At 34.1% G+C, this 27582-nt stretch overlaps 7 protein-coding genes across 7 annotated transcripts; 2 read left to right on the top strand and 5 right to left on the bottom strand.

The window, feature by feature from the left end:
- Positions 1-220: 220 nt before the first annotated feature.
- Positions 221-1454, top strand: LOC124911906 (1-aminocyclopropane-1-carboxylate oxidase 1). The gene is made up of 3 exons (XM_047452438.1): positions 221-386; positions 447-673; positions 753-1454. Exons 1-3 carry the CDS (start codon positions 276-278, stop codon positions 1333-1335), a joined length of 921 nt encoding a protein of 306 aa, XP_047308394.1. The 5' UTR covers positions 221-275; the 3' UTR covers positions 1336-1454.
- Positions 1455-5581: 4127 nt separating this feature from the next.
- Positions 5582-6743, top strand: LOC124911529 (cytidine deaminase 1). The gene has a single exon (XM_047452027.1). The coding sequence runs from the start codon at positions 5702-5704 to the stop codon at positions 6632-6634; it is 933 nt and encodes a 310-aa protein (XP_047307983.1). The 5' UTR covers positions 5582-5701; the 3' UTR covers positions 6635-6743.
- An 8831-nt stretch (positions 6744-15574) lies between these two features.
- Positions 15575-17826, bottom strand: LOC124911495 (4-hydroxy-tetrahydrodipicolinate reductase 2, chloroplastic-like). The gene is made up of 8 exons (XM_047451991.1): positions 17663-17826; positions 17270-17481; positions 16808-17179; positions 16630-16704; positions 16458-16559; positions 16176-16285; positions 15986-16073; positions 15575-15917 (listed from the first exon to the last, which is right to left on the bottom strand). The coding sequence occupies exons 2-8, from the start codon at positions 17468-17470 to the stop codon at positions 15849-15851; spliced, it is 1017 nt and encodes a 338-aa protein (XP_047307947.1). The 5' UTR covers positions 17471-17481; positions 17663-17826; the 3' UTR covers positions 15575-15848.
- Positions 17827-18422: 596 nt separating this feature from the next.
- LOC124911540 (protein ROOT PRIMORDIUM DEFECTIVE 1) lies at positions 18423-20083 on the bottom strand. Its single transcript, XM_047452040.1, has one exon. The coding sequence runs from the start codon at positions 20057-20059 to the stop codon at positions 18812-18814; it is 1248 nt and encodes a 415-aa protein (XP_047307996.1). The 5' UTR covers positions 20060-20083; the 3' UTR covers positions 18423-18811.
- Positions 20084-21229: 1146 nt separating this feature from the next.
- Positions 21230-22294, bottom strand: LOC124911195 (thioredoxin-like 2-1, chloroplastic). Its single transcript, XM_047451646.1, has 4 exons — positions 22003-22294; positions 21711-21902; positions 21452-21616; positions 21230-21385 (listed from the first exon to the last, which is right to left on the bottom strand). Exons 1-4 carry the CDS (start codon positions 22144-22146, stop codon positions 21245-21247), a joined length of 642 nt encoding a protein of 213 aa, XP_047307602.1. The 5' UTR covers positions 22147-22294; the 3' UTR covers positions 21230-21244.
- Positions 22295-22401: 107 nt separating this feature from the next.
- On the bottom strand, positions 22402-23992 carry LOC124912072 (ectonucleotide pyrophosphatase/phosphodiesterase family member 3-like). Its single transcript, XM_047452629.1, has one exon. It carries the CDS (start codon positions 23799-23801, stop codon positions 22413-22415), a length of 1389 nt encoding a protein of 462 aa, XP_047308585.1. The 5' UTR covers positions 23802-23992; the 3' UTR covers positions 22402-22412.
- A 922-nt stretch (positions 23993-24914) lies between these two features.
- Positions 24915-26392, bottom strand: LOC124912356 (GATA transcription factor 21-like). The gene is made up of 3 exons (XM_047452966.1): positions 26105-26392; positions 25701-26003; positions 24915-25524 (listed from the first exon to the last, which is right to left on the bottom strand). The coding sequence occupies exons 1-3, from the start codon at positions 26267-26269 to the stop codon at positions 25144-25146; spliced, it is 849 nt and encodes a 282-aa protein (XP_047308922.1). The 5' UTR covers positions 26270-26392; the 3' UTR covers positions 24915-25143.
- Positions 26393-27582: the final 1190 nt, after the last annotated feature.

Here is a 27582-nt window from a genome sequence, read left to right as displayed (position 1 = left end):
AAAACTTATAAAATATGAAAGAATGAAAGAAAACTTGATTAGATTCATGCATTTTACTAACAATTGTAGCAACGTCTTGATACATTTCTAACTGTTAATTGAACTTACCCTCTAAAAAGGTGCTACCTTTACTTCATTTTGGGGTTAAAATGAATAGTTGACCATTCTGTAAAATAAAACCCTATATAAACCAAGCTTAGTTTCAAAATACAATCATCAATTAATTCATCATCCCCTTCTTGAGACTCTGAGAGAGAGAATTAGCTAGTAAATTAATGGAGGTTCCAGTTATAGACTTCAAAAAGCTTGATGGTGATGATGATGAACAGAGAGCTGAAGCTATGGCTATTCTCCATGAAGCTAGTGAAAAATGGGGTTGTTTCATGGTAAGTAAATTACATGTCAATCAAGAATTCATAAAGTCATGATCATGTCTTTATTTGCAGATTGAAAACCATGGACTGGATTATGAATTGATGGGCAAAGTGAAACAACTGGTGAATCAGCATTATGATGATCGAATGAAGAAAAACTTCTATGAATCTGAGATTGTTAAAGGGTTGGAAATCAAAACCATTACCTCAGATTCTGCAGATTGGGAAACCACTTTCTTCGTTTGTCACCGTCCAAATTCCAACATCAATGAACTCCCCAATCTCCCGGAGGATTTCGGGTAAGTCTTGTCTCCAGTTAATATCTCAAACCATGTCCATGTCCAAACAAACCATCTTTGTTTTTTGTTCTTAACCCAGGAAAACAATGGATGCATACATTGAACAACTGATAAATCTGGCCGAAAAACTGTCTGAACTAATGTGCGTAAATCTGGGCTTAGATAAAAACTTCATAAAAGAATCATTCAAGGGAAGCAAGGGTCCTACAGTGGGAACGAAGGTAGCGAAATACCCAAAATGTCCACAGCCGGAGCTAATCAGGGGATTACGCGAACACACAGACGCCGGCGGCATAATCCTGTTGCTTCAGGACGATCAAGTTCCGGGTCTACAGTTCTTGAAAGATGGGAAATGTTGGATGGACATTCCGCCTTCGAAGAACAACGGTATATTCGTTAACACCGGCGATCAAATTGAGGTTTTGAGTAATGGAAGGTACAAGAGTGTGGTTCATCGAGTGATGGCGGATAAGGAAGGAAGTAGGTTGTCGATTGCTACGTTCTATAATCCTGCCGGTGACGCTGTGATTTCGCCGGCGACGGAGTTGATGTATCCTGAGTTCCGTTTTCAGGATTATTTGAATTATTATGGTAAGACTAAGTTTGGGGAGAAGAGTCCTAGGTTTCAGAAAATGAAGGAAATAAGCAATGTCCATGCCTAGGGGTTCCCTATCCTTCTAGGCTTTGGCTTAAATTTGTGTTAAAAATATTTGTGTTGTATTGTATTAACAATCTAAGAAATACTTAATATCTATATTAAAGTCCTAAAGTGTAACTATGTAAGGTGAAAATAATTTTTCTGTTATTATATATAATGAACTGTATTTCTTTTCAACCTTCAGATTTGAGTTGATGTCGTGTTTTGTTTAGTATGATATTTTATTTAGTCAATTTGGATTTGTCGTATCGAATTTTTTTAATTCGAATAATATTCTTAATCTTTGGTGTTTCATATGTAGCTTTTACTATTCAATTGATTTAGTTTAGGTTTAACTCGAAACCAAACTAAAATCGAATTAAATTTTTATTATTTATTTTTATTATAAATTATATAATTTATTATATATTATATATTAAATTATTATAGGTCTACTACTAGATCCTTAATATCCAGCCCAATAATTCAATAAATCCATAATTCCTTATTCATTTTACCATTTTTTAGTCGGCCATCTTCCTAACCTTTATTGTCTTTTCAGTTGTCCACGTCATCTACAACCTTAAGAATATCTAAATTCTTTACTTATCTAGTTATTTCACTAGTAATATTATCACTGTCAATAATACATTTCCACCGTCATATATTGTCGTCGTTAACTCCTCTCTACTGGCATATATTGTCGTCGTCAACACTGTTTAACTTAGATCATTCAATTACCGAATATCGACAATGAGTTACTAATCTTAGTTTGTGTCATTTTTTTTATAATTTAAATAGATAAGATTTCTTTAACAACTTATTTATTTTGTTAATTTTTTAAGATTTTTTTTTATCTTAGGGATATGTCAATATATGGTCTAAATCGAATATTCGACCGAATTCAAACCAAATTTTATTAAATCGATTTCGAATTTATTCAAATCGGTTCGGTTTTCAAATTTGCTTACAAAAATAAAAATTTGAAGAACCCGAATCGAAAACTCAAATAACTCAAAAATCAAACCGATGAACACTCTTAAATGGAGGCAACAGCCCTGTGATCTTCTTCAATTTGATTGCTTAGTTTTTCATGTTTACGAGGTTAGTGAAGGGTTGAAGATGAACACTAGATTAAGAAGTGAGTTAAAAAAATATTTTTTTTACAGAATGAAGTTATTAGAGCTTTTGGATGAACAAAACAAACTTTAATTCCTTCTTTAGAATATTTGAAAACTTGAAGATTTTGTTTTATTGGTAAATTTTATTTCCAAGAAGATTTAGGGCATGCTTGGTACGTGGTTTTTGTACTCAGGAATGGGAAAGGGAATGAAATGAGATGTTTGGTTGGTGGTTTTGATTCCAGGATATTGATTTGATTCCCGGATACTCAGGAATCATCCAATCCTCTCTATATTGGGAGGAATGAATCCCATTCCGGAGCGATACACTTTCTCTCCCATTATCTCCACTCTCCTATTTTCTCTCTCATAATTATAATTATAATTTTATTATCATATATATTTTATAATTATATTATACGTTATTTTATAATTAACATAATAATAAATTTTTATTTATTTATGAATAAATAATTTCAATTATTTAAATAATATTAAGGAATTATTTAAAATAAAATTTTAGTGATAATTACAATAACTAATGATAATATAATTAATTTTATATAATTAATTTTAAATATTATATATTAATAATAAAATTAAAATAAATTAATTAAAATATAAAACTAGAAATAAAATAACAATTTATATAAAAAATATTAAAAAATTAAATATGAAATATTTTAATTAAAAATATTATTAAAAAAATTATATCATGTTATAATATATTATTAAATAAAATATTATATTTAATTTAAAATATATAATATTTGAAAGACTTTTTCTTATATTATTTATATTTAATAGATAATTATTTATTTATAATTAGTAAAAAATTGAAAATTCAACATTTTTTTTGTTATAAGTATTTTTATTTTTATTTTGAAAAAATATAATTAATATGAAAAAATATTAGATGTTTATATTTTATTAAATTATGTCACTTAAATATTTTATATATTTTAAACACTACAAAAATAATAATATTTTATTTTTTTAATTTAATAAAATAAAATTAAAATTAATCATAATTTTAATAACAAAATTATATTTATAACTTTTCTCTTATAAATCCAAACGTTATCAATGGGAATGTGAATGATTAAAACTCTTAACCAAACACTACACTTCTATCAATCATACCCATTCCCATTCCACACATCTATCAATCCCAATCCTATTCCCATTCCTTTATTTGAACCAAGCACCCCCTTACTAGTTTCGAATCTGGGGATGTTTCAAAGTCTTCGGTAAGATTTCATTAATATATTTTTGAGACATCCTCATATTCGAATTTTCTAGAACGAGGGAAAAAACATAAAGAAAACATTAAGAACATTACAAATAAAATCCATCAATAAAATACAAACTTCAAGTTTTTAAGATTTTTCTAAAGAAGAATCAAGCTTGTTTGGTTCCATCCAAGGGCTATAATAACTTTATACAAATCATAAATTTTAAGTTTTTTTTTTACGTTTAATTAAGCTGTAAACAATTCTATTTAAATAAAAAATAAGATTAGAGGTTTAAGATGACTCCATAGATTTGACATAGGTTTATCAACTACCCACACTCTTGATAAGCCCATTCCAAATAACCTTGGACTTATTAGTCTTTTGAGCCTTTTTTTAATATAAATATTTTAAACCCATCAATTTATAATTGATTAAAAAATTAAAATATAACAAATAAATTATATATGATAAAAAAAAATTTAATAATAAAAATATTAAAAGATTTGTATAGAAAGGTCTTTTATATTAACATAGACTCGAAAAATGTTCACCAACACGAACCGAGAACTGTATTTGAATTCGATTCGATTTAGAATTCGATTCAAAAACTAAAAATGTAAATCAAAATCAGTTTATTCGAATATAAATTCGATCGGATATTCGGTTTAGATTAAAGCCCTAACACTCTCCATTGAAATAGTAAAGTCTGTCAAGAAGCTTTGAGCTTATTAGTCTTTTGCATTTTTTAATATAAATATATTAAGCGTGTTAAGTTATAATTAATTAAAAAAATAAATGTAATAATAACAATTAATTAATATAATAAAAGAAATAATAATAAAAGATATATATATATATATATATATATATATAATAACATAATATATATAATAAAATAATAATTATACGTAAATATATAATAAATAATAATAATATATATTAATAATAAAAATAATCATTATACCATTGTACCCGGACAATAACTATATCTATACATAATATAATGAGGGATAATAATTTACCTAGATAATTACATACTATATACAAATATCCAAAAATTAAAAAAAAATATCTAAATACTTTTTCTTTTATATATCTATAGATGAAATGATAATAAAAACAAAATAAATAATAACTTTTCAATAAATACAAGATTGATTCTTCTTAATATAGACTAAATAAATATTTGTGCATAATATTTTTTTAAAATCCAAAAAAAAAATGATTTTAAAATATATATTTAAATAAAATTTTAAAGAACATTGTTTCTCTTAATAAACATTTATAAATTATTATTAAAAACCAACTAATTTAGTTAAAAATTAAAGTTATTATTTAATTAAAAATTAATAAATTATTTTTAAAAAATTAATTTTTTTAAAAATATTTTAAAATAAAAAACTAATTTTATTAAGTTATTATTTTCCATAGAAAAATTAATTTTATATATTCTCTTATTTAAATTCTAAAATTTAATATCTTTATATTATTATTTAAATCATCTACAAACAATAAAATTTTAACATTGGACAAAAATTTAAAGTAGATATTTATTTAAAATATTTTCTAAAATTATCCCAGAATAAAGACTTAAAATTTTAAAAAATAAAATAATAATAGAAAGATGTTGAAATGTTACATCAACTAATATTTTTTTAAATTAAACTTTTATAATTTAAAATAAAATTTAAATTTTACGAATTTACAACTAAACAAATTTTATTTTTAAATCGATTTGAAGTGAAATAATAAAAATAACAGTAATACTTTTTCAAGTTTCCACAAAAAGCCCAAAAAGAACAGTAAGGCCCAGATTCCTTTATTTTCTTTTCGTTTAGCTCAACTTTTACAGCCATGAATTTATCCTTCACCTTTTATTTTCAGCCGCCAGCATCTTTTTCTCATAACATCACAGCTAATATATATATATATAATCTTTTAGATCAAACCTCCGATTAAGAACATCTGTGAGAAGAAATCAACACAAACAGATTGATAAAACAAAGAAAGAAGCAAATCAAACATTTACTTAATAATGGATGTATCCAGATTTGTTATTGAAGCCTCCGAAGCTGAATCAATGGCTAACCAAGCAGGTCTCTCTGTCAAAGATCTCCTCTCCACCCTCGTTGGATCCTCCCAGAAGCTCGCCCGATGTCCAATCTCCAATTTCTCCGTCGCCGCCGTTGGATTGGGCTCCGACGGCCGGATCTTTCTCGGGGTAAATCTTGAATTCCCCGGAGTTCCTCTCCATCATTCAGTCCACGCTGAACAATTCCTAATCACAAACCTCTCTCTCAATCTCTCTCCCGGTCTCTCCGCCTTCGCCGTCTCCGCCGCCCCTTGCGGTCACTGCCGTCAGTTCTTGCAAGAGGTTCGCAACGCCTCTAAAACCCAGATCTTAATCACAACCGATGAATCACCAAAGTTCAATCCTTTATCATTATTGCTCCCAATCCCATTTGGCCCATATGATCTCTTAGATGAAGAAACCCCTCTTCTTCCTGAACCACATGATAATAGATTGAAGTTTTTGTTCATAGAAGATACGACAAAACCCTGCAATTTATCAAATGGGTCATGCGAATTGTACAAAAAGAATCGACATTTATTGAAAGAAGAAGCTCTGAAAGCGGCGAACAATTCTCACGCACCTTACAGCGGTTCTCCATCTGGGATTGCGTTGATGGATTGTGAAGGGAGAATCTATAAGGGTTCTTATTTGGAATCGGCGGCGTTTAATCCAAGCTTGGGTCCAGTACAGACGGCGTTGATTTCTTATGTTGCGTCTGGTGGCGGATATGGGTATGAACGGATTGTGGCGGCGGTGCTGGTGGAAAAAGAGGCGGCGCCGGTGATGCAAGAAGACACGGCGAAGTTATTGCTTAAGGTTGTTTCTCCAAAATGTCATCTCCAGGTTTTTCACTGTGTTTCAGATTCAGATTCAGACTCCATCAAAAAGCAGTGAATTTGATTCACCACGGTTAACATATTATCTTAATTAAATATTGAAATGGTTTGATTATTTAAATAATAATAATAATGTGTTATAAGATCTGTTTGCAGTTATTAATTATTATAAATAAATATTGACTATTTTGAAGTCATTGTTCATAGACTAATCAACATTTAAATATTCACATCTTTACAAACAATTCGGTGGACATATCATTTAAAGGGTAGGTAGGCATTCTTTAATCAACAACGTTGGGCAGCTGTAGGATTGTTGTGTGTTTTAAGGGCATTTTTAATCTTCTGAAACTGTTGAAAGTTGTAACAATACAAATGTAATAATTAGATGTTACTTTACAATGGAACATTAGGGTAATCAGTAACTGCCCTTAAATTTGGGATGTCATGAAAAAAAAAATTTATTGTTTAGTTTGATGAGTTATATTTTATTTATATTGAATAAATATAATAGTTTTGTATTTAATTATAAAAAAATAATAATATAATCTATTAGTATTCTATTCTTATTTTTATCTAATTCTAAATTTCGGGCTAAGAAGAGAAGAGTAATAGATTTTTGTTGCATTATAAGTCACGTATTAATTATTGGGTAAATTAGAAGGTAATTTGAATGGGAAATTTGAGGAAGTGACCCAAAAAGGGGGCTAATTATGTTTGGTGCGGGCCACTAATTTTTATAGCGCTGGTGACCCCCAAACAATTTTCTGCCGAAAATACCCCCGTTGCGTGACGCACCTGAGGGCATTGTGAAAAGATAAAAAAAAAATGTTAGTTCTCTTCATTCTTTCTTTCTTCTTCTCTTTCTTCACTTTCCTTCTCCTCCTTCTCTCTAAAAAAGACAACCACCGACCGACGAAGACGACGGCGGAATCCATTTCTCTTCCTTCACAATGTCTCTTTCTGCTGCTACAGGTATTCTTCTCCTTCTTTATTTCTCTTTCCACGCTTTGTTTGTTAGGGTATAGTGATTAGGGAATGAGTAGGTGGAATGCCACCGTCGCGGCGGAAAACCGGGTGCGTAACGCAGTTGCGTCACGTAGTTGCGTAACGCAATTGCGTCACGTAGTTGCGTTACGCAGATGCGTAACGCACCCCAGACACTTTACTTGCATTTCATTGTTACGGTGTCTCTCGATTGATACTATCATTTTTTCAATTGCAGCTGAAGTATTTGCTGACGTATTTGTTGTGTACAATGGAGAGTGGCAAATTGCAGCCAATGGTACCAGGTCTTTCTCTGCACAATCATGCAAAACCATGGATATACCCCAATGTACTACATTTGTTGAATTAGTTGATACAATCTATGAGACGATTAACGTGCAAAAGTCTGCATATGATTTAGTGATTAAAGTCATGTATGATCCTTCTGCAAAACTTCCCCCTGTTGTTATTGAGGGAGATAAAGATGTGGGCATGTATTTATCACGGTTGATATCGGGTCGAAGTTCGTCATCTTCGTCACCACTTTGTGTCTCATTAGTAGAGAAGTACCCAAGTCAAGATACTACACTACCAATCATTACTCAAAAAACTATACCCGACGTTGTTTCTCGAGTTGTTTCTCAACAGATTTTATTTGAAAGTGAAAATGAAGGAGGAGGAGAAGAAGATGAACGGGCTCATCATGAACTGATTAATCATGAACGCGTTATTGACTTTAATTATGAACGGGTTAGTGATTTCCAAGCTATTACTAGTCCTGCATCAGCAGTTGCACGCACGCCGCACCGGTCAATACCTACACCAATGGGTACACCATCTAGTGCAAGAGCGTCAATGAGTACACCATCTAGTGCAAGAGCGTCAATGGGTACACCATCTAGTGCAAGACCATCAATGGGTACACCATCGACAGACCCTACAGACGTATCACCGACAGACCCTTCATTTGCATTGGCGTTAACTAGTGAAACCGTATTGGAAGTCAGTACGTTATTTGATACTAAAAAAGAACTTCAACTGACGCTATATAAATATGCGATGACTTATCATTTTGAATTCAAAGTGAAAAAGTCTCGAAAACATCTTTGGTATGTGAAATGTATGGATGAGACATGCAAGTGGAGCTTACGTGCTGTGAAAGGTAAGTTTTCCGAGATGTTTGAGATTCGGAAATTCAATCGACAATACTCATGCTCAGTTTTGTCGAGGTCGGAAAAAAAAATGCAAACACCGGCATGGGTTATTGGGCAGTGCATGAAGGGTAAGTACATGGACCATCACCATAACCACTTGCCTAAAAAAATAATTGAAGACATGCAGTCAGCTTATGGGATGTTTTTGACTTATAATAAGGCTTGGAGGGCAAGGGAAACGGCTTTAACGGCGGTGCGAGGAACGGTAGAGGATTCCTGTGGAAAATTGCCTTCATACCTATACATGTTGGAGAAGAATAATCCGGGTACCATAACAGATATTCAGACAGACGAGCACGGCCACTTCAAGTATATGTTCATGTCTCTAGGCCTCTCAATTAGGGGTTTCAAAGCCTTCTGTCCCGTATTGTGTGTTGATGCAAGTTTTCTCAAGCACAAGGTGGGAGGTCAACTATTGGTGGCTGTTGCATTGGATGCCAATGAGCAACTGTATCCTGTTGCATTCGGCGTTGTTGATTCAGAGAATAATAACTCGTGGACTTATTTTATGCAAAAACTTAGAGAAGCAATTGGATTAGTTGATGATCTCGTCTTCGTATCCGATAGATACCCAAGCATAGCCAATGCCTTGTGTGCTATTTTTCCAGAAGCAGACCACGGTGCGTGCACATATCACATAAAGATGAATATTAATGCCAAATTCAAAACTGATAATTGTCATGTCGAGTTTGATTTGGCTTCTCGTGCGTACACTATCCCCCAATTTAATCGGTTTTTTGACAAGATTAGGGTTAAAGATCATAGGATTGCTGCCTATTTGGAAGAGATTGGGTTTCAAAGATGGAGTAGAGCATATTTCCCCGGTAAGCGATACAATCAACTCACAAGCAATTATGCAGAGAGTTTAAATAGTCAGTGCAGGGAAGTCAGAAAGTATCCAATTTCAGCAATGCTTGAGTCTTTAAGAACAACATTACAAGGGTGGTTTAATGATATAAGAGAAAAAGCGTCCAACCACCAAGAATTTTTATCTCCAACGTATGAAAAGTTATTATGTGATGGTTTTGAGAAAGCAAGATTCTAGGATATAATAGAGCAACATGCAAAGCAGTGATGCCTGCACCGTCTACCGCAAGAGAAAGAGCATCATCTCAGCAGCATGAGCCCTCATCATCTCAGCAGCATGAGCCCTCATCATCTCAGCAGCATGTGCTCTCATCATCTCAGCAGAATGAGCCATCATCATCTCAACTGTACGAGCCCTCATCTCAGCCCTACGAGCCATCATCTCAATCTTACGAGCCATTAGCTTAGAATGAACTTGTTAGTGTTGTGTTGTGGTGTTAATGTTGTTTTTGTAGACTTATTACCAAGTGTCTTGTGTGGAGGTGTTAATGTTGTTTTTGCATCAAGGATTCAAGGATTCAGTAAAGTGTATTGTAACAAGGATTCATTGAATGTTGTTTTCTGGTGTTTTCTGGTGTTTTTGTAGTTTTCTGGTGAATGTAATACAGGGACAGGGTTTTTGTACCAAGTGTTTTTGTAGACCCAGCTGCTTGACGAAACTACGTGACGCAGCTGCTTGACGAAACTGCTTGACGCAGCTGCTTGACGAAACTGCTTGACGCAGCTGCTTGACGAAACTGCTTGACGCAGCTGCTTGACGAAACTGCTTGACGCAGCTGCTTGACGAAACTGCGTGACGCAGCTGCTTGACGCAGCTGCTTGACGCAGCTGCTTGACGAAACATGGTTTACATTAGTGCAGAACCTATTACATTAGACATGGTTTATATAACTGTGTACTTAAGGCATTAAATTAATTACAATAACATATATATCATTAACACCGTTTCATATCGTTAAATCAACCATATTACAAAGGTTTGAGATTAACATTACAAAAATTTGATATCAGTACAAAAGTTTCATAAATAACTTATGGATCTACAAGTCCATGAAATAACCTCACTGCCCACTTTTCTCTCCAAGCTTTCATCTCATTTGAGGTCACTTCTGCTAGATTCAGGTTTGCAGTCAAGTACTCAATATACATTAGTACAAATACACCACAATCTCCACTCTTAGTTGCTTTGGGAACTTCTGACTCTGGAAGTCTTGTGTATGGCAAAACGGAATCAGGGTTGAGCAGAGGAAATCTTTGTTTATCTTCAAGAGGCAATGCCTTGTCAAATATAACTGGAATCATTTCGCACATCGGTAGCACAAACTCATCAAGAAGAGCATAACATCCAGGATCGCAGTCATATACGTCTACGCGCCATTGCTGTAGACGGACAACACAAAGTATCCAGTGGACGTCTTTGATGTTCAAAGGAATATATATATCATCGCATACTTTCCAACTATTCCTATAGTTGCTTTCATTTCCCAAGAAGTATTCGAAAAAGTTTTCAATGTCAAACTCAATACGACTTTTCTTAAACGCAGGGTACTCAGCAGTGAACCTGGTGTGGAGCCAACAATCTCCAATAAAGAAGTTCTTCTTATATGTCTTTGGATATACCCAAGCTCTTCTTCTCAAAATGAAGCAACCTGCATCGATTTCCTACACGAGAGAAAAACATTTAAAATACAATCTGCAAATCTAAAATTATTCTAACATGAATATTACTTACATCATCAGTCAGTCAGGTGAACCTTTTTAGCATTCGGCGAAATAATGCCTTATCACCTAATATAGTATGGAGCTCAATTTTTGTGTTGTCAGTTTTTGGATCTTTAAGCCATGTTTGCAATTGATGAAGAAGTTGATCGTCATATTTTAGAAGTGGATTGACGGTGATAGGATCTTTTAACTTGGGCTGTTTCAGATTGGGGTCGGTGAAATCTGGATCATTCTTCGGCCTCTTATTCCTTCTCGTGACCAATATGACTTTCTTAGGAAGAGGAGGAGGAGTATTCACTATTTTCAGTTCATCTTCCTCATTTTCGTCTTTCTTCTTCCCCACCTTCTTCTCCACCTTCTTCTGAAAAGTCTTTTGTATAGGCTTTCTCTTCACTTCTTCTTTCTTCTCCCCTTCTTCTCCAATCTCCACTTCTTCTTTCTTCTCTCCATATTCAATCTCCACTTCTTCTTTCTCATTCTCAACAACAGCCTCATGAATAACGTTCTCTATCGGCGGATCCTCAACAACAGCCTCATTCTCGACAACAGCCTCATGAATAACGTTCTCTATCGGCGGATCCTCAACAACATTCTCATTCTCAATCTTCTTCTGCTCCAATTCAACATTGTCTTGCAAAATGGCTCCATTATTAACCTTCTCATTCTCCTTTTGCTCCTCTTCTTCATCGAGAATGTCATTCAGACCAATGGCATTCTCCTCTTCTTCGTCACGAATGTCATTCTGCTTTTCTTCCTCTTCTTCGTCAAGAATGTCATTCTGCTTTTCTTCCTCTTCTTCGTCACGAATGTCATTCTGCTTTTCTTCCTCTTCTTCGTCACGAATGTCATTCAGACCGATGTCATTCTCCTTCTACTCCTGCTACAAAAGTGAAAAGAATTTATATTCAGGATGCGTCAAGCAGCTGCGTCAAGACATTAGTAAAAAACAGAAAGCTCTAACAGAATTACCTGGTTGGTGACATGGCTGGCGAACTGGTTGCTTAGACTGAGAATCATCTTTTCAAACCTCGTAAAGTAGTTTTGTTGATTCAATTTGATGTCTCTTATGTCTCTCTTGATCTCTTCGACATCTTTCTTTATCTCTTCAATATCCTTCTTTATCACTTCGGCATCCTTTATCTGAACATGAGATGCCGGTGCCGGTTCACGTGCAGGTGATGATGGAGGTGTTGAAGTTGCGGATGGGGGACTCATGTTACGCAGGCTGCGACGCTTGATGACTGCTTTGCTGGGGGGGATATATCATCATATTCAACATTCCTCTTCCTCTTGGAAGGTTGGACAGTAGTAGGTTCTTCATCAACATCTTCATCATCATCATCTTCATCAACATCTTCATCAGCCTTTCTCTTTTTTCCCCCATCAGTAACTCCCTCAAACAAATCATCGAATGAATTGTTAATGTGTTCAAAATCCTCCCCACTGTACAAACTCGTCTCCTCGGAGGACTCTTCCATCTTAGAAAACACAGCGCTATTAAAGGCAGATTGTACCTCCTGAAATTTATTCTTCCTTTTGGATTGATACAACAGTATCCTTGGGCTGGGAAGAAGAACCAATGCCACTAGTGGGGACAACCTGTTTTCTAAAGCTACCCGAACCGCGCCTGGCTAGCTGTTTCTCAGCCTGTGAAGCACGCTGATGTGCCTCAGAAACAGTCAAGAGATCAAACATATTCAAAATATCCTGCAACTGGAGGCGAAGGCCACCAATATAGCGAGAAACCAACTGGAGAGGGGACTCAGACAGGTCAACACGAGCCACAAAGGTGTAAAACTCAGTGGAATAGTCATCCACGGAACGAGAACCCTGACGAAGATTCTGGAACCGCTGGTACAGGTTACGTTCGTAATTATATGGTAGAAACGCAGCCCTAATATGCTTCCTGAATTTGTCCCAATTCGTGAGCTTTTCCTTACCATGACGAACACGTGTCTGTTTCAACTGCTGCCACCATGCTTGTGCACGATCATGTAAGCGGATCGTAACAAGGGGTACACGACGATCTGCAGGAACTTCCTTGAAATCCAGAATCTCTTCAACCTGAGAAAGTCAATCAATAAACTCTTCCGGTGGTAGACTACCATCGAACTTAGGGATGTCCACCCTGAAAGCCTGCTCCCAGCGATGATTGGGGCGTTTAGGGGATCGATTCCGAAGACCACCGAGAGGGTTTTCATCTGTCACTGTAACATCATCTTCAGGGTGGTGCATGTGCATAGATGCATCCATCCGTTGCGTCAACCATTCAACCTGCCGCCTCAAATCGTCGTTATCACGGCGAAACTCAGCGTTTTCACGTCGCAACTCAGCAAGGTCACCATCATCAGCACCAGGGGTAGGGTTGCGCGGCTGTCTTCGGGGCGGCATACCTCAGGGTCGACTGGAAACTGATACCAACTAATGCAGCGTGCGTGGCTAGGATGAACCTTTATCAAGATTCGTTGATTCTTACGAATACCGAAAGTTGATAGATATTGAGGAAACCTCGTTTTCTGATTAATAATCTTCCCATAACAAAGTGTTTTAAGATTCTTTACAGCACCACGTTTCCGCCCGAAAAACACTAGGCAATCGTCGAAATCTGACACTTGCGAGATATTTTCGGATGCTGCAACTTTCGCATAAACGCCTTTTCGACTCGCACCGCATCAAATATGGTGCCATGGTCGACGGTGCCTCTTCGATTCGTTCTTCATCGCTGAAAAAGAAGAGAAAATCTTCTCCGCCACCATTAGGGTTTCACGGCGGAGCGAAGAAGACGGGGAAGAAAGGGGCTGGATGAGAGAGAAAATGAAACGAAAATGAAAAAAAAATTAAGTCTTTATAGGGTTCAGGGTGCGTCACGCATCTGGAGGGTGCGTGACGCATGGGTATAATGGTCATTAAAATATTTGGGGGTCACCAGCACTATAAAAAATAGGGAGCCGCACCATCGGCTATTTGGCCCTATTTTGGGGTCATTTCCTCAAATTTCCCATTTGAATAGGTGTCTTGTTATTTTAATAAGTTAATTAATAGTTTACATGTTAAATCATATACCTAATGAGTTTGGTTTAGATTGATTCTAAAAGTAAAACTATAAAATAAAAATCATGAATTTAAGTAAAATTTATATTTTTAGTATCTGCTAGACTACTACAAGATCAACAAATTTAGGCTTTATATAAAAAAAAATATGTCAAACTGCATAAGGATATAAAAAATAGTAACATCAAATGTTATGTTAAATTATATTGTGGTTAATAATTCAAAGAGTTGTGTTTAAATACCCTTTTACGATGATATTTTTAAAATAAAAAATGACAAAATGATTATAAGAGAAATTTCCAATTTGCAAGCCAAAATATTGGTGTTAATATTAGGTTAGGTGGGATGGTTTTATCATTTCCAAAAATATTAAGTTAGATAGGAAAATAATTTGGATCATACTTTTTAAAATAAATAAAAAATGACAAAATGTTTGCAAGTGAAAATTCCAAATTGCTAGCCAAAATATGGTGTTAATATTAGGTTAGGTAAAATGATTTTATCATTTCCAAAAATATTAAGTTAGTTCCTACAATAATTTTTTTTCTTTCAAAGCAAAAACACATTTAAAGGGCAAAACATATTTAAATAATTGTAAGTAGATAGAGAGAGATCATCCAAAAATGATCAATGCTATATTTCATTTGGAAATACTTTTTTAACTTACATTTGATTAGACAATAAAATATTAACAAACTTATTAATACATGTTTAAGAATATTATCTTATTTAAATCAACATTTATTTAAAAAATAAATAAAATAATAATTGAACTAATATTAACAAATTTAAATAACAAAATTAAAAAGTATTTTATTTTGAATAATTTTTTTATATATAAAATTGAATTGCTGTTTACAAAAAGAGAAGTGTTTCAATAGGAAGTTTTAAACAAAATTAACACTAACAAAGTTGTCTAAAAGAAAATACATTAAGAAAATTTATAATTACATAATTGAATTATTTTAAAATAATCAATTATCAAATCAGATATATATTTTTAACAATCAAATAACTAAAATTCATTAATAAAAAATAAAAATACTAACTTTAATATATAAAAAAATATTTTAATATTTTCACTAAAATAATGTTTTTTGAAATGACCCAAGAACTTGATATGAGTACATAATTTAACTCAAATAATCTACTTTTAATCAAACAAACTTTAAATTCATAATCCAATTTTTTTTTTCAAATAACCCAAGATCAAACCAGCTCAATCTAAAGACCATCAACTCTAACCCTCATTTGGAAGTAACAATAACAAACAAACAGAAAAAGAGCACAACCAGCCCGAGTTCACCTAATCGAGTCCAACCAACAATACAAAATTGGGAACCACCTAATCGAGCTAGCAGACTCAGATTCAGACACGGCTGGCTCTACTCGTTTTGAACTAGAAAGCTGATTCAACAAAGCCTAATAACATCATCTCATGTTTCCCTCCCTCAAGACATCAATCATGTCGTAGATTCGCTTGTCAGCCTTAGTCCGAACCTACATAAAACATTTCCTTAATAGAATCTTTTAAGGAATAAGCTCATAGAATCCAAAACAAACAATACCTTCTGCGCCAAGAAAATGACAGCATCAACTGTGCCTTCAGCATATATTGATCTACCACATACATTATGCTGAAACTCAAAGGTAACTCTGCCCAAGATAAAAAAAGAAAGAAGACCCAAAGTACATTAGATGGTTCTAAAAGGCATCAGCAGATGAAGAATTTAATACACGAAAATGATAAATGTTTACGTTTGATCAGGGGATGTCAGATGATACATATGGAAAGCATGACCAAGCAGATGGTCCTCTGGGACTCCAACCAACTCGACTTGCTGTTTTGGATCCCGAATCATTTGTATCTGATTAAACAAGCAGCAAGGTTCAAGAACTAATAAGATTGTTTGTGATCAACCGATTCCACTAATAAGAACTAATTCCTATTTGTTCCCGTTTCACTGGATAACTCATGGCAGTTAATCCTTTTGTGGGAGCAGATTCAAATAAAGAAAATCAAAAAAATATTATCTGCACCTCATCCATTTCAAAGGACACACCAAGTTTCTGAAAACAAGAAATGACAGCCTTGGCAGTTCCAGAAGTGTCTAGCTTGCTTGCTTGATGAGACTCCATAACCTGAAGAATTATTACTTAGAGATGCCAAATAATTGGGAGAGAAATAAGCGTGAGACAGCCAAAGTGGAACCTGCAGATCGTAACCGGAGAAGGCCCCTGGAAACTGCTCCGACATAATTTCCATGGCTGCTAGAAAAGCTACAACCTATTGAAGGATTATAACTAAACCAGTTACTTCTTCTGTAAAAAAGAGAAAAGAAAAAGAAGCAAATGCTTAAGAACTAAGGAAATATCGATAATTTGATCACCTGCTTTCCCATTTGTGGAGAGATTACAGCATAATTTTTCGAGTCTCTAACAGTTTTAAAAAGCTGCTCCCTATCTCCACCTGTAGTTCCCAGCACAAAGGGCACTCCAACTTTGCAGTACAGCTCTGCATTAGCGTTCACTGCAGCTGGAATTGTATAATCAACCACTACTAAATTTGGATACTCAGCAAAAGTTGATGATAAAACATCCTCCCTTTCGGAAGGACCATGCACTAGGATTTCTTTCCCACCAACTTCAACCCTTTGTCCAGATTCCTCTACACTACCAAATGATATAGGAACCACATCAACTCCAGCTGAAATAGCTGCCTCAATAACTGCCTTTCCCATTTTACCAGTGCAACCATTCACCTATAAAGGAAGGTGATGAAAAAGCTTGTCATCTACAATGTAATGGATGGATCCCTTATGAAAAATGAGAAGATAAACTAAAAAACTGACCATGACAGCGTTTTGAGCTACAACACTTTGGTTGGATACAGATAATAATGTCTTGTCAATAATTTGAGTGGATGTGCTAGACATGGAGGAAGCTACAATCAGATTATCTGGTCTCATCTTTGTAAATCGAGGAGCATTCCATCTTCTGTTTCCTCTCCCATCAAAGAAGAACTGTGTGGGGAGTTTAACAAGGAACGCCATCTCAATATTTGCTGAATAACAACAAGAAGCAAGCAATTATATATCAAACCCAGCTCGGAATCAATCGTTAGTATTTACCCTAGGATAATTGGAGAATGAAGAGTTTCGACTGGTCTATTATCTACATGGGTTTAAGAATGTTACTTCTCATATGGTAAGCTGCTAAACTGAAAACAGAGAGAGATTACTTGCCTTATCACTTATCAGCTTGCGCCTCTCTTCAGTGAGAAAATCGACAAACGACAGCGACGCCGACCGATGAACAAAGAAAAAGATCGAAGCTTCACGCGGAAGGATATAAGTCCGCTTCACGAGAAAGAGATACGGGCTATGACTTAGGTCTTGTTCGAAACTGGGTTATTTTTATTTGGATAACAATTTGGGCATTGTTCGAAACCGACCAGGGTTATTTGGATAAAAGAATTGATGAATTGGCTATTTCTTCCACACCCACTTCATTTATTTAGAAATCCAACAAACCCACTCTTTTCATCTTCCAAAAGGGTTTCCTTTTGTTGGGATTTCTCCATTTGGATTCTTGGAAGGCAAAGAATTATTATTATTTTTTCAGAATTGAACACAAATTCACATACACCAATCCGTTTTGTTAACTTAATTTGGCAAGAACACATTTTTATGCTTTACAAGTATTACCCACCTTCAGTTAAATCAAACCATAAATCCAACTATGAGTGTATGATATCCCAAACAACTTCATGCAATCAAATGACAGAAGCAATGGTAATGGAGCTGACCATTAGTTGAATCAAACCACCACTCACATGCTACAGCCATTGGCCCATTGGTTGAGAGGAATTGTGTATTCTTAATAGATTTCAAATGGACATGTTGAACTTAAATTCACTAGTCCAACAATACTGATATAATCCTTGTATTTCAATATTCTTACAAAGAAATAAATTAAATAGTAATAAAGCCCTGGCAAAATTAAAAATTAAAAATGATTGTATAACATGTCCCTAATTTGTATCAAAACTACAATCTTCCGCCCTTGATTATACTGGCTTGCCTACAAACCCAAAGAATGAAGAACACAATGACTTTCAAATTTCTCATTCGACGAGAATACAGGCGAGATCAAACTGAACTTAACCCGACACATGACACAGATTCAGAAATTGAATCCAGAAACAAAAGTGTTTTTCTTTGTATGTTGTGAACCCATACAACATTCCTTCCTGAAGTCGAAAAGCTGTTCCAATTCAAGTATTTTCCCCTTCTTCTGATTCTGATTCTGATTGTTGTTGCTTATTGGTAGTAGTAGTAGCTTTGTCTGGATTCATACAACATTCCTTCCTGAAGTCGAAAAGCTGTTCGAATTCAAGTATTTTCCCCCTCTTCTTCTTCTGAGTCTGATTCTTGTTGGTTATTGGTAGTAATAGCTTTGTCTGGATTCATCAACATTGAATCACATGAAGACAAGCCTCTACGTGAAAGGAGGACAAGATCAAGAAGCTTTCTCCTGGCAGTATACACAGGATTCGGTTCAATCAGACAACCCCTTTCATAACCCTCTCTAAGAAACATAGTATGCATCTTTCCCTGAGTAGACAAGTAAAATATCCCAGGATGATCTAAGAACAAATCCCTTATGTTCAAATTAATCCCAAAACATTTCCTAAAATGGCTTATCTTCTCCACTTCCACCATTTTCTCAACTGTCAAACTCAAAAATTCGTGGACAATTGCCGCAGCTCGTTTCTCTAATCCCATCATTCCAGCTTTAGAATTAGACTTTCTATTCTCTCTCATTTCTTCATATGGTCCAATGTAAGGCAATCTTTGCCACTCTTTCAATTTCGCCTTAAAAGTTTTACCCAATCTCATTCCAGGAGGAAACATCTGTTTAAAGCAGTACTTAATATCACTCCTATCAACATTATTTCCCTCTTTACAATACTCTGTAATTCTCCAATTCTCAATTGCAGCTGAAAAATTCTCGATAGATTTGTTATCGACTAGTTTCAACACATGGGTATTTGGTTCATTGCCATCAATCAGCTGAAATATATGAGGGTTACTAGCAATTACCGAGTTCACGAAATCATCGGGCAGTCCCAACTCTTTCCAGACCTTCATAACTGCTCGAAGAGGCACGGATTTAGACACCGACATTGAGAGAATACGAACGAGGCGATCGACGGAGAGGGATATAGAGGCGGCGATTGCTTCTGTTTCTTGTTGGGATATGTCGATGGCGGCGGCAGTTAGCTTGCAGAAGGGCTGACATTTGGAGGTGTTATTGAATATGTCGAAGATACGAGGGTACTTACGAAGGAATGCGACGGCTCCACGGTTGAGATGGAGGCGTTGAGAGAGACGGTTGAGGAAATCGACGGAGACGGAAGGTGGGTTTTTGATGGGGCTAGCCAAAATGAGGTCTTGAATAGCGATTACTTTGAGGAGGTTCTTGTAGTTGCCCATTAGCTTCTCGAAAGTGGGATCTCTTGCTCTAGAGAATACATAATGGGCTGAGCTTGTTTTTCGCCGGATTGATGCGTACAAGGAAGAGTTGGCGCCGCCGACGGAGGTGATGAGTTTGAGTTGCCTGAGCTGGGCAGCCATCATCGGGCAAACGGGTCTGACCGTCGATTCTTCTTCTTCCTTTATTTTCTGTGGTTACAACTCAACCCAACAAAAAAAAAAAAAATTATTTTATTTTATATAATTGTATTTTAAAATATAATTCCAAATTTATTAATTGTATGATATTTTCAATAATTACTTAGATATTTTAAATATATTAGATTATACCCATTCATTCTGACATGTCATTTGATATTCATGAATTACTATTATTTTTAATTAATATTAATAGGATTATTTAGTGGTATGTCTAATTAAGGGTAAAGAATAGGGATGATAATTTTAAATGCAATCTGAACTAATTGGTTTAATTTTTGTCCGCTTTCATCGTAAACGAAAATCTGAACCAATTGGTTTAATTTTTTCTCTTTGATGGGATCGGAGAAAATTCGAAATATATTGACTGAAGTTTGAAAAAGAGATGGTATTACATGTCCTGTATTAATTTCTCAATCAAAATTTTTGTTTTTTTTTAATGATAGTTTAAAATAATTAATATATACTTATTTAATATAATTATTATTTATTTTTTATTAAAAAAAATTTATTTTTTTTATTTAATGAGGAGTGAAAGCAAGAATTTTGTGAGGAAATCTGGTGAGGGAATGACTTATCATCTTTGTTGTAAAATGTAAAAGTGGGAGGAAAGAAAGAAAAGAGATAAATTATTTGATTTTTTCAGCTAATAAGATTATGCTAGGTCATTTCCTCACCAAATTTTCTCACCTAATCATTTCTCCTTATTTAATTTAATTATGAGAGATTTATGTTATTTTTTTAAAAAAAATTATTGTTATTAGATTTTTATTTATTTAGGTATTTAATATTTTAAAATTATTATATTGAATGTTATTTATATTTAGTATTTTGATAATTTATAATTATAAATATATGAATTATTTTATTTTATTATTTATATTTTAAGTTTAAACTGTTTTCGGTTGTTTTTGTTACACAGCAAAATTTATATTTAAATCATCGTTGAAGGTTGGAGATCGGGACATTATGATAATGCGATCAAGGAACTCCTTAAATTAAGAATTGTTTATAAACTAAAAAACAATAAATACACTGATCTGATATACATATAGAGTATGCTTCAGAGAAACAAAAAAATTATAATAAAGAATTATATATAAGATCCTTAAAAATAACAATAAGTCCTGATCATGATGTTGTTGAACTTGAAGGACCCGTTTGTTTGTCCACTTGAGCAGACAGCATTTCAAGGGTAAGACCATTGGGCATGCCAACGTTGGAACCAACAGAATTGTTGTATGTTTCTATGGCATTCTTAATCTTCTTAAACTGTTCAAAGTGAATATATATAAGATGCCACTAACTTTACAAAAAGAAAAGAAAGTGTTTACTTACTTTGACAAATGAACAAGAAAAGGCATCCAGCAATCCATCAGCCCCTCGATAGATATGAAAGAATGGAAGAACTTTGACATTAAGGTTTTTGCACATTGTCTTATTCTCATCAAAATTGACTTTCAGAAACAAGATTTCAGGGTGATCTTTTGCCGTTCTACAAAGCTTAAAACATCCAATCCAATCCAATCAATGTCATGTTTTTAGATTTTATAAAAGGGTAATTCGGTTTATAAACAAAGAGCAGTGATTTTGAAACCTTGGGAAATAATGATCGACAAGAAGCACACCAAGTTCCATAGAATTCAACAATAACTAATCTATCTCCAGCCTCAACTAATGCAGTTAACAAATCATGGGTAGAGTTAATATCAATCATGTTTGCTCCTCCTTTTCTTTCCCACCATTTTGGCTGTTGTTGCTGCTCTGTTTCTGTCACACCTGTATGCACCTGATCATGGCCCATGCCCATGGGATCAACTCAATCAACACAAATACCCAAAAACAAAACACAAAACATATGCATAATCAGTTTAGAATCAAGCTCATACCTTGAATGAATCGAATTGTTTTTTGGGTGTTTTGAAAACGATTTGAGAAAAACCCAATTTCTTGGGATGGAAAGTAGATGGGACTGAGGTTAAGGATGAAGAGGAGGAGGAGAATGAAGGCGAGAATCGAAAAACATCAGCCATTGATTATGTCTGTTAATAGACTTTGCCCTAATTGATTCAGTTGGTGGGTGTACTGTAGATCGATGGATGGATCGACCCATATATATAGAATCTTTTGTGTGAAATAAGGTAGGAAACTACTATTCATCAAACAGACATACTTTTGTTGTGTGAACTAGATTGTGGTCAATAAAAGATAGCCTCAAGAATCTTCAAATAAGAAAAATGACTATTCCAAATCTAAGAAGCATACAAAGTAACAGTCGCCAGATTCAAATCATTTCAACTCAATCATGTCGGCTAGGCAAAATAACAGACCTAGGAAATTCCAAACTACCGTTATTACCAGCTCCCTGTATATTCAAAATTGATGTAACCAAATTGTAAACCTCAACATTCTCGAAAGACTGAACCTTTTTTCCTCTCCCAAACTGCGGTCCATGTCCAATGAAGATGGTTCTCATAGAAAATAACGTGTTGTCATAGCCATGTGTTCCTCCGCATTCTTTCACAAACGACTGTTTCTGTTCAACCTTAAATCCTTCTCCGACCAGTCCTATGATGGCCGGGATTCTATAACTATCTGAATAATGTAATCTTTTGGGGAGTTCTTCTTTGAGATAAACTTTCAAATACTCACCGTTTTCAACTTTCCCAGATCTCAAACCTGCGTTCATCTTCGTCACGATTTCAGAATGATTGTAACCTACGGACGGTCTGATCGCTAGCAAAGGACTGTACGATTGAACCCAATTTCTTTGAATCTTAACCCATGGTGATAAATCATCGAGAAATATCACTTTTTTATCGCAAGTCCCCACCATTCCATGATCACCCACCATGATTATCGTAACATCTTCGAAGATTTCACGTCTTTCAAGACCTTTGATAAGTTTTCCCACGATCTTATCTATTTTCTCAACAGCTTCATTGATTCGAGGATCATCAGGCCCAAATTGATGACCTTGATGATCTGGGTATTCAAAGTACAATGTCATAAACACTGGGATTTCATCATCAGGCAAATCGAAGTAAGAAAGAACCGAATCGACTCTTTCTTCAAACGAAACCGAACTATTGTAAGGAAAGCATAAATCTTTTGAGCAGTTCCATGAACCTTTTTTCACTTCGGAACCAGGCCAGAAATAAGTTGCAGCGATTAAACCATGATTAACCACAGTTTCCCATAAGGGTTCTCCAAGCCACCATTTAGGGTCATGGCTAGCCATTGTGAAAGTTTCGTTAGTAAATGGATCGGTGAAACGGTTATCGATGATTCCATGAAAAGCAGGGTATAAACCAGTGACAATTGAGTAGTGATTTGGGAATGTAAGAGTTGGGAAGACTGGAATTAAGCCTTTTTCTGCCTCTGTTCCATTTTTTATCAAACGGTCAATGTTTGGCGTTGAGGTTTTAAATTGGTAACCAAATCGAAACCCATCTGATGAAATCATGATTACAACAGGGTGTTTGAGTTTTGTGAGTGGACGAGCGTATAATTCGTCTTCTTCTGGAGAAGAGTAAAAGATGAAGGCAAGAAATCCGGTTACAGACAGGCTGATGATAGTGGTGAGAAGGAGAGAGATGAAGAGGAAAGAAGTTGCAGAAGGCTTACATGGGCTGGATGAAGAAGATGATAGAAGAGGGATTGTGTTGTCTAATGAAGATGAAGCCATGAAAGAGATACAAAGAAATCACCTTTTTTTTATCTAAGCTTTCATTCAAAATGATAACAAGAAATAATATGAATTTTAGTTCTATTGTGTTCTTGAATCATGATGGGTTTCATTTCCCATATGAGTGATCTCTGATTGACATCTCTTTCTTGCGATCTCCCCATAACCCATATTTCAGATTTGCTAAAAATAGCAACAGCTCCTTTTCTTGAATTATGCATTCTCTACATTTCCTTAAAAAAATAAATTTTTGTATGCATTGTTGTGATAAAATAGAGCTAATAGTCTTCAAGTAACTATAATTTTTTTTAATCCATCAAGTAATACAAATGATATGAGGGAGAGTTATAACGAACAAAAATTAATATAAAGACACACGGGTATTCAAAGTGTTAGACTATACTCGGAAACATAACGGGATTAACGATTTGAAAAATAACAATAAAAACATAAATCAAAATGTTCACAAATAAATATATAAAAATTAGCATTAACGAGTTTAGAGATTCTGACCGACCCACTTCACTCAATTTCCCGATTAGACCTTCCATATTATCATAAACTCAAAATAATAACGTTGCTGAATAAATACATTAGTTGATCGTGACACATTAGTCAATCGTGATCATCCTACTGTTCATTTCAAATCAAATGATCCAAAAGAAGATAATCGAGATATAGGTTCATCGTCTCAATCCAACCGAGATCACGTATTCTAACCAAACTTTCTAACAAGCGACAATTGACTAATGCATCACTCACTAAATACCGATCATATTTTAAAGTTATAAGAAATTATTTCAAGTTCAATTCTCACTATAAAAAAAACAAAAAAATATCTAATTTAAAAGATCTCTCCAAATAATCAAAGATTATGCTTGTTAAACTAAGAAGAAAAAATCACCATCAATTATTTCCCTGATCAATTCAAGTCAAAGAGTATGCTCTAAATGGTATGATATTATCATTAATAAGAGTTTGAATTGGCATAAAAGTGAGAAGACAATTAACTTTTGAAATTAAAATTAAAAATAACATCCATTTATATATATTATATTATTTGCTATAAAGGGTGTCTTCTATAGTAGAAATTGAAAGGGGAAAATTTTAGACAGCAGGGAAAATTCAGGGCCATTTAAAAAAGATGTGTAATATGACAAATTATGTAGATCTGACAATCTCTCAAACCTTGACAAAATTTTATTAAAGTGGACCACGTACGTTACTTTTGGATTTAATTAGATCATCCACAAAATCACTTAACAAAAATATAACCTTAATTATTTCTAATAACACTCATCAATCTATATAATATATAAAATAGAAACTAATTAAACAAAGGTCAACCATGAAGAAGACCCGAAGAAAGAGCCATGAGCAAGATGGCAGCCTCTTCCTCATCCTTTGGGAACACCCTATGGAAAGCCAACTTCTTAGTGAGGCTCATGAAGAAATCTTCAAAACAAAGCCCCTTTGTAATTCCATGATCATCATTATTACTATTATTAATATCATCTCTAAACCTCTTATTGTATGGCAACAAGTATTGATCTTGTCCATTGCTTGATCTCTTCTTCTCTATTTTGTTTTGAACCTTTGTAATGATCTTCACCACTGGAGTACTAGACCTAGTCTCACTCGATCCATTCCCCGCAGCAGCAGCAGCTGCCGCCATTGCCCTCCTCGCCTTCCTTTGACGAATACCACATGCATTGCATAGTGTCTAAAACAAAACAAAACAAAACATGTACGAATTAATTTCATTTATGTTGTATTATTGATATATAGTACAAGGTAACTAAGATAATGTGGATATCTTATATGTGGTGCACCATATCTATATTTATACTTGGTTATTGTGTTGAGAAAACAAAAGTACATAACACAATAATTAATTACCTTAGGACCTCTAGGCCCACTTCTCCATAGAGGGGTCTTGGTTGTATTGCAATCCGAGCAAACCCTAACCGGGGTGGTGCTAGTCACATTAGTATTACTAGAGATATTGTTGTTATCTTCGAGCTTCTTCGTATTAGGGTTATGATTTTGTGTTTGTGGAGTAGTACTCCAACTCGTGTTCAACATCCTTCCAGTAAACCTTATCTTTGTGGGCAAACTCTTATTTGTGTTTTCGCTATTCCAAAGTGAACTATCATTTAAACCGTTGATTAATGGAGGATGATCATGATCATGTGATCCGCTCTATGAAATCAAATTAATTAATTAATATATATTCTTACATAAAGTCAAATGGTTTGATTAGCTAGGGGATCAAACAAAGAAAGATATAAATAAATTATTACCTGATCAGCTTGCAGTTGTTGTGGATTGATGAAAGGATGAAGAGATAAAGAAGATGATGATGAAGAAGAAGAAACTTGAAGGTTTGAGGGTGAGAGTTGTTGATCATGATGATGATGATGATCAATTAGTGATAGATTCATCAGATTCAAAGGGGAAGGAACCATTAATGAATTAATATTGAAGAAGATTATAAATTAAAGAGATGAAGAAGAAGATCAAAGAGACATGTTAATTAAGGAAAATAAGAAAGATGGAAGTTAATGAAGAGCAGATTCATTCTTCATTTAAAGGAGGAGGGAAAAGGGACATTCACGTGACTTCATTGCACGAAGACAAACATTATATATTAAAAGGGAGAAAAATAAAAATTAAAAGAAAAGAATGCTACCACACGAATTAACCCCTTCTTTTATACCAACCAAAATTAAAAAATTAAAATTAAAATTAAAATATAAAACAAAACTTATCTGCTCAATATTATTCATTTCCACTAATCTCACATCTAACAAAAATGTAACTAACTCTAAAGACAACTCTTAACTATCATAATAAATAATTTAATGAGATCTTAAAAATAATAAATGTATAATTTTGATGTCTTTGATGTATGAATGACAATGGGTACCTTACTCGTCGGTCGGACAGTGAATTACACGTCCCCGAACCAGATTATCATTTTACTATCTGACTTCGATCCCAAGTCCGACGGGTATCTCTCTTCATATTCTCATCCCCGATTTGCTGGATGCCCGATCTCGGACAGTACCTCGTTACCCGATTAATTTTTTTTTTAAATTATATAAGTTAAAACACAAATGAAAACATTATTTACTTTAACTATGTATTTATGCTTTAGATGTTGATGAAGATAATAATTTTATTGTAAAGTTGAATAAAGATATTGTTATAATGAAGTTTAAAAAAATAAAGTTTAAAGAGAGGAAGAAATGGAGAAAAATAAATTTTTATTATTTATAGAAAAATTGAAGCCGAAGAATTGAAGAGAGCATTAACATTTTTTTGGAATATTACAAAATAAAGTTTAAGTGAAATATGGATAAAAACAAAATAAAATATGTATTTAAGATAATGTTTGTCATGACAAAGTATTTAAAAGTTCAAATTAATTCTTAATAAAATATATTTTATTTTTATTATTAATATAAACGGGTATCGGATATCGAGTTTGAGTTTTACAAGCTCTCATCCTCGACCTCGAACCCGATTTAATATACCCGAACTCGATCATCGGGTACCCACCCATAATATAGAGAACTATTGTCATCTCTAGTTGGATGCATGAGATTCTTTAAGATGAATTCGAATTACATTTTTTGTTTTCGAATCGAATTTTAAACCGTTTCGAATTCAAATACGGTTTTCGGTTTGATTTTGAGTTTAGGTTTTAACTCGAAAATCAAACCGAAAACCGAATTTATTTTTATTATATATATATTATATATATATTATATAACTT

Source organism: Impatiens glandulifera, chromosome 8 (assembly GCF_907164915.1).
Source record: "Impatiens glandulifera chromosome 8, dImpGla2.1, whole genome shotgun sequence".
Lineage (NCBI taxonomy): Eukaryota > Viridiplantae > Streptophyta > Magnoliopsida > Ericales > Balsaminaceae > Impatiens > Impatiens glandulifera.
Note: the sequence above shows the minus strand (reverse complement) of the source record. Positions and strands in the feature narration are given on the sequence as shown.

Bases quoted from the DNA above. Each gene is read 5' to 3' on its own strand.
- LOC124911906 (XM_047452438.1), top strand. From the start codon at position 276: ATGGAGGTTCCAGTTATAGACTTCAAAAAGCTTGATGGTGATGATGAT. The intron at 387-446 runs GTAAGTAAATTA...CTTTATTTGCAG, and splicing joins AAAAATGGGGTTGTTTCATG to ATTGAAAACCATGGACTGGA. The intron at 674-752 runs GTAAGTCTTGTC...TTCTTAACCCAG, and splicing joins AATCTCCCGGAGGATTTCGG to GAAAACAATGGATGCATACA.
- LOC124911529 (XM_047452027.1), top strand. From the start codon at position 5,702: ATGGATGTATCCAGATTTGTTATTGAAGCCTCCGAAGCTGAATCAATG.
- LOC124911495 (XM_047451991.1), bottom strand. From the start codon at position 17,470: ATGGCGTTCCTTGTTAAACTCCCCACACAGTTCTTCTTTGATGGGAGA. The intron at 16,286-16,457 runs GTGCAGATAATA...TTGTTTAATCAG, and splicing joins TGTCCTTTGAAATGGATGAG to ATACAAATGATTCGGGATCC. The intron at 15,918-15,985 runs GTATTGTTTGTT...TGTTTTATGTAG, and splicing joins TCATTTTCTTGGCGCAGAAG to GTTCGGACTAAGGCTGACAA.
- LOC124911540 (XM_047452040.1), bottom strand. From the start codon at position 20,059: ATGATGGCTGCCCAGCTCAGGCAACTCAAACTCATCACCTCCGTCGGC.
- LOC124911195 (XM_047451646.1), bottom strand. From the start codon at position 22,146: ATGGCTGATGTTTTTCGATTCTCGCCTTCATTCTCCTCCTCCTCTTCA. The intron at 21,617-21,710 runs GTTTCAAAATCA...GGATGTTTTAAG, and splicing joins GTCGATCATTATTTCCCAAG to CTTTGTAGAACGGCAAAAGA. The intron at 21,386-21,451 runs GTAAGTAAACAC...CACTTTGAACAG, and splicing joins TTTCTTGTTCATTTGTCAAA to TTTAAGAAGATTAAGAATGC.
- LOC124912072 (XM_047452629.1), bottom strand. From the start codon at position 23,801: ATGGCTTCATCTTCATTAGACAACACAATCCCTCTTCTATCATCTTCT.
- LOC124912356 (XM_047452966.1), bottom strand. From the start codon at position 26,269: ATGGTTCCTTCCCCTTTGAATCTGATGAATCTATCACTAATTGATCAT. The intron at 26,004-26,104 runs GTAATAATTTAT...TTGATTTCATAG, and splicing joins AACAACTGCAAGCTGATCAG to AGCGGATCACATGATCATGA. The intron at 25,525-25,700 runs GTAATTAATTAT...GTTTTGTTTTAG, and splicing joins GTGGGCCTAGAGGTCCTAAG to ACACTATGCAATGCATGTGG.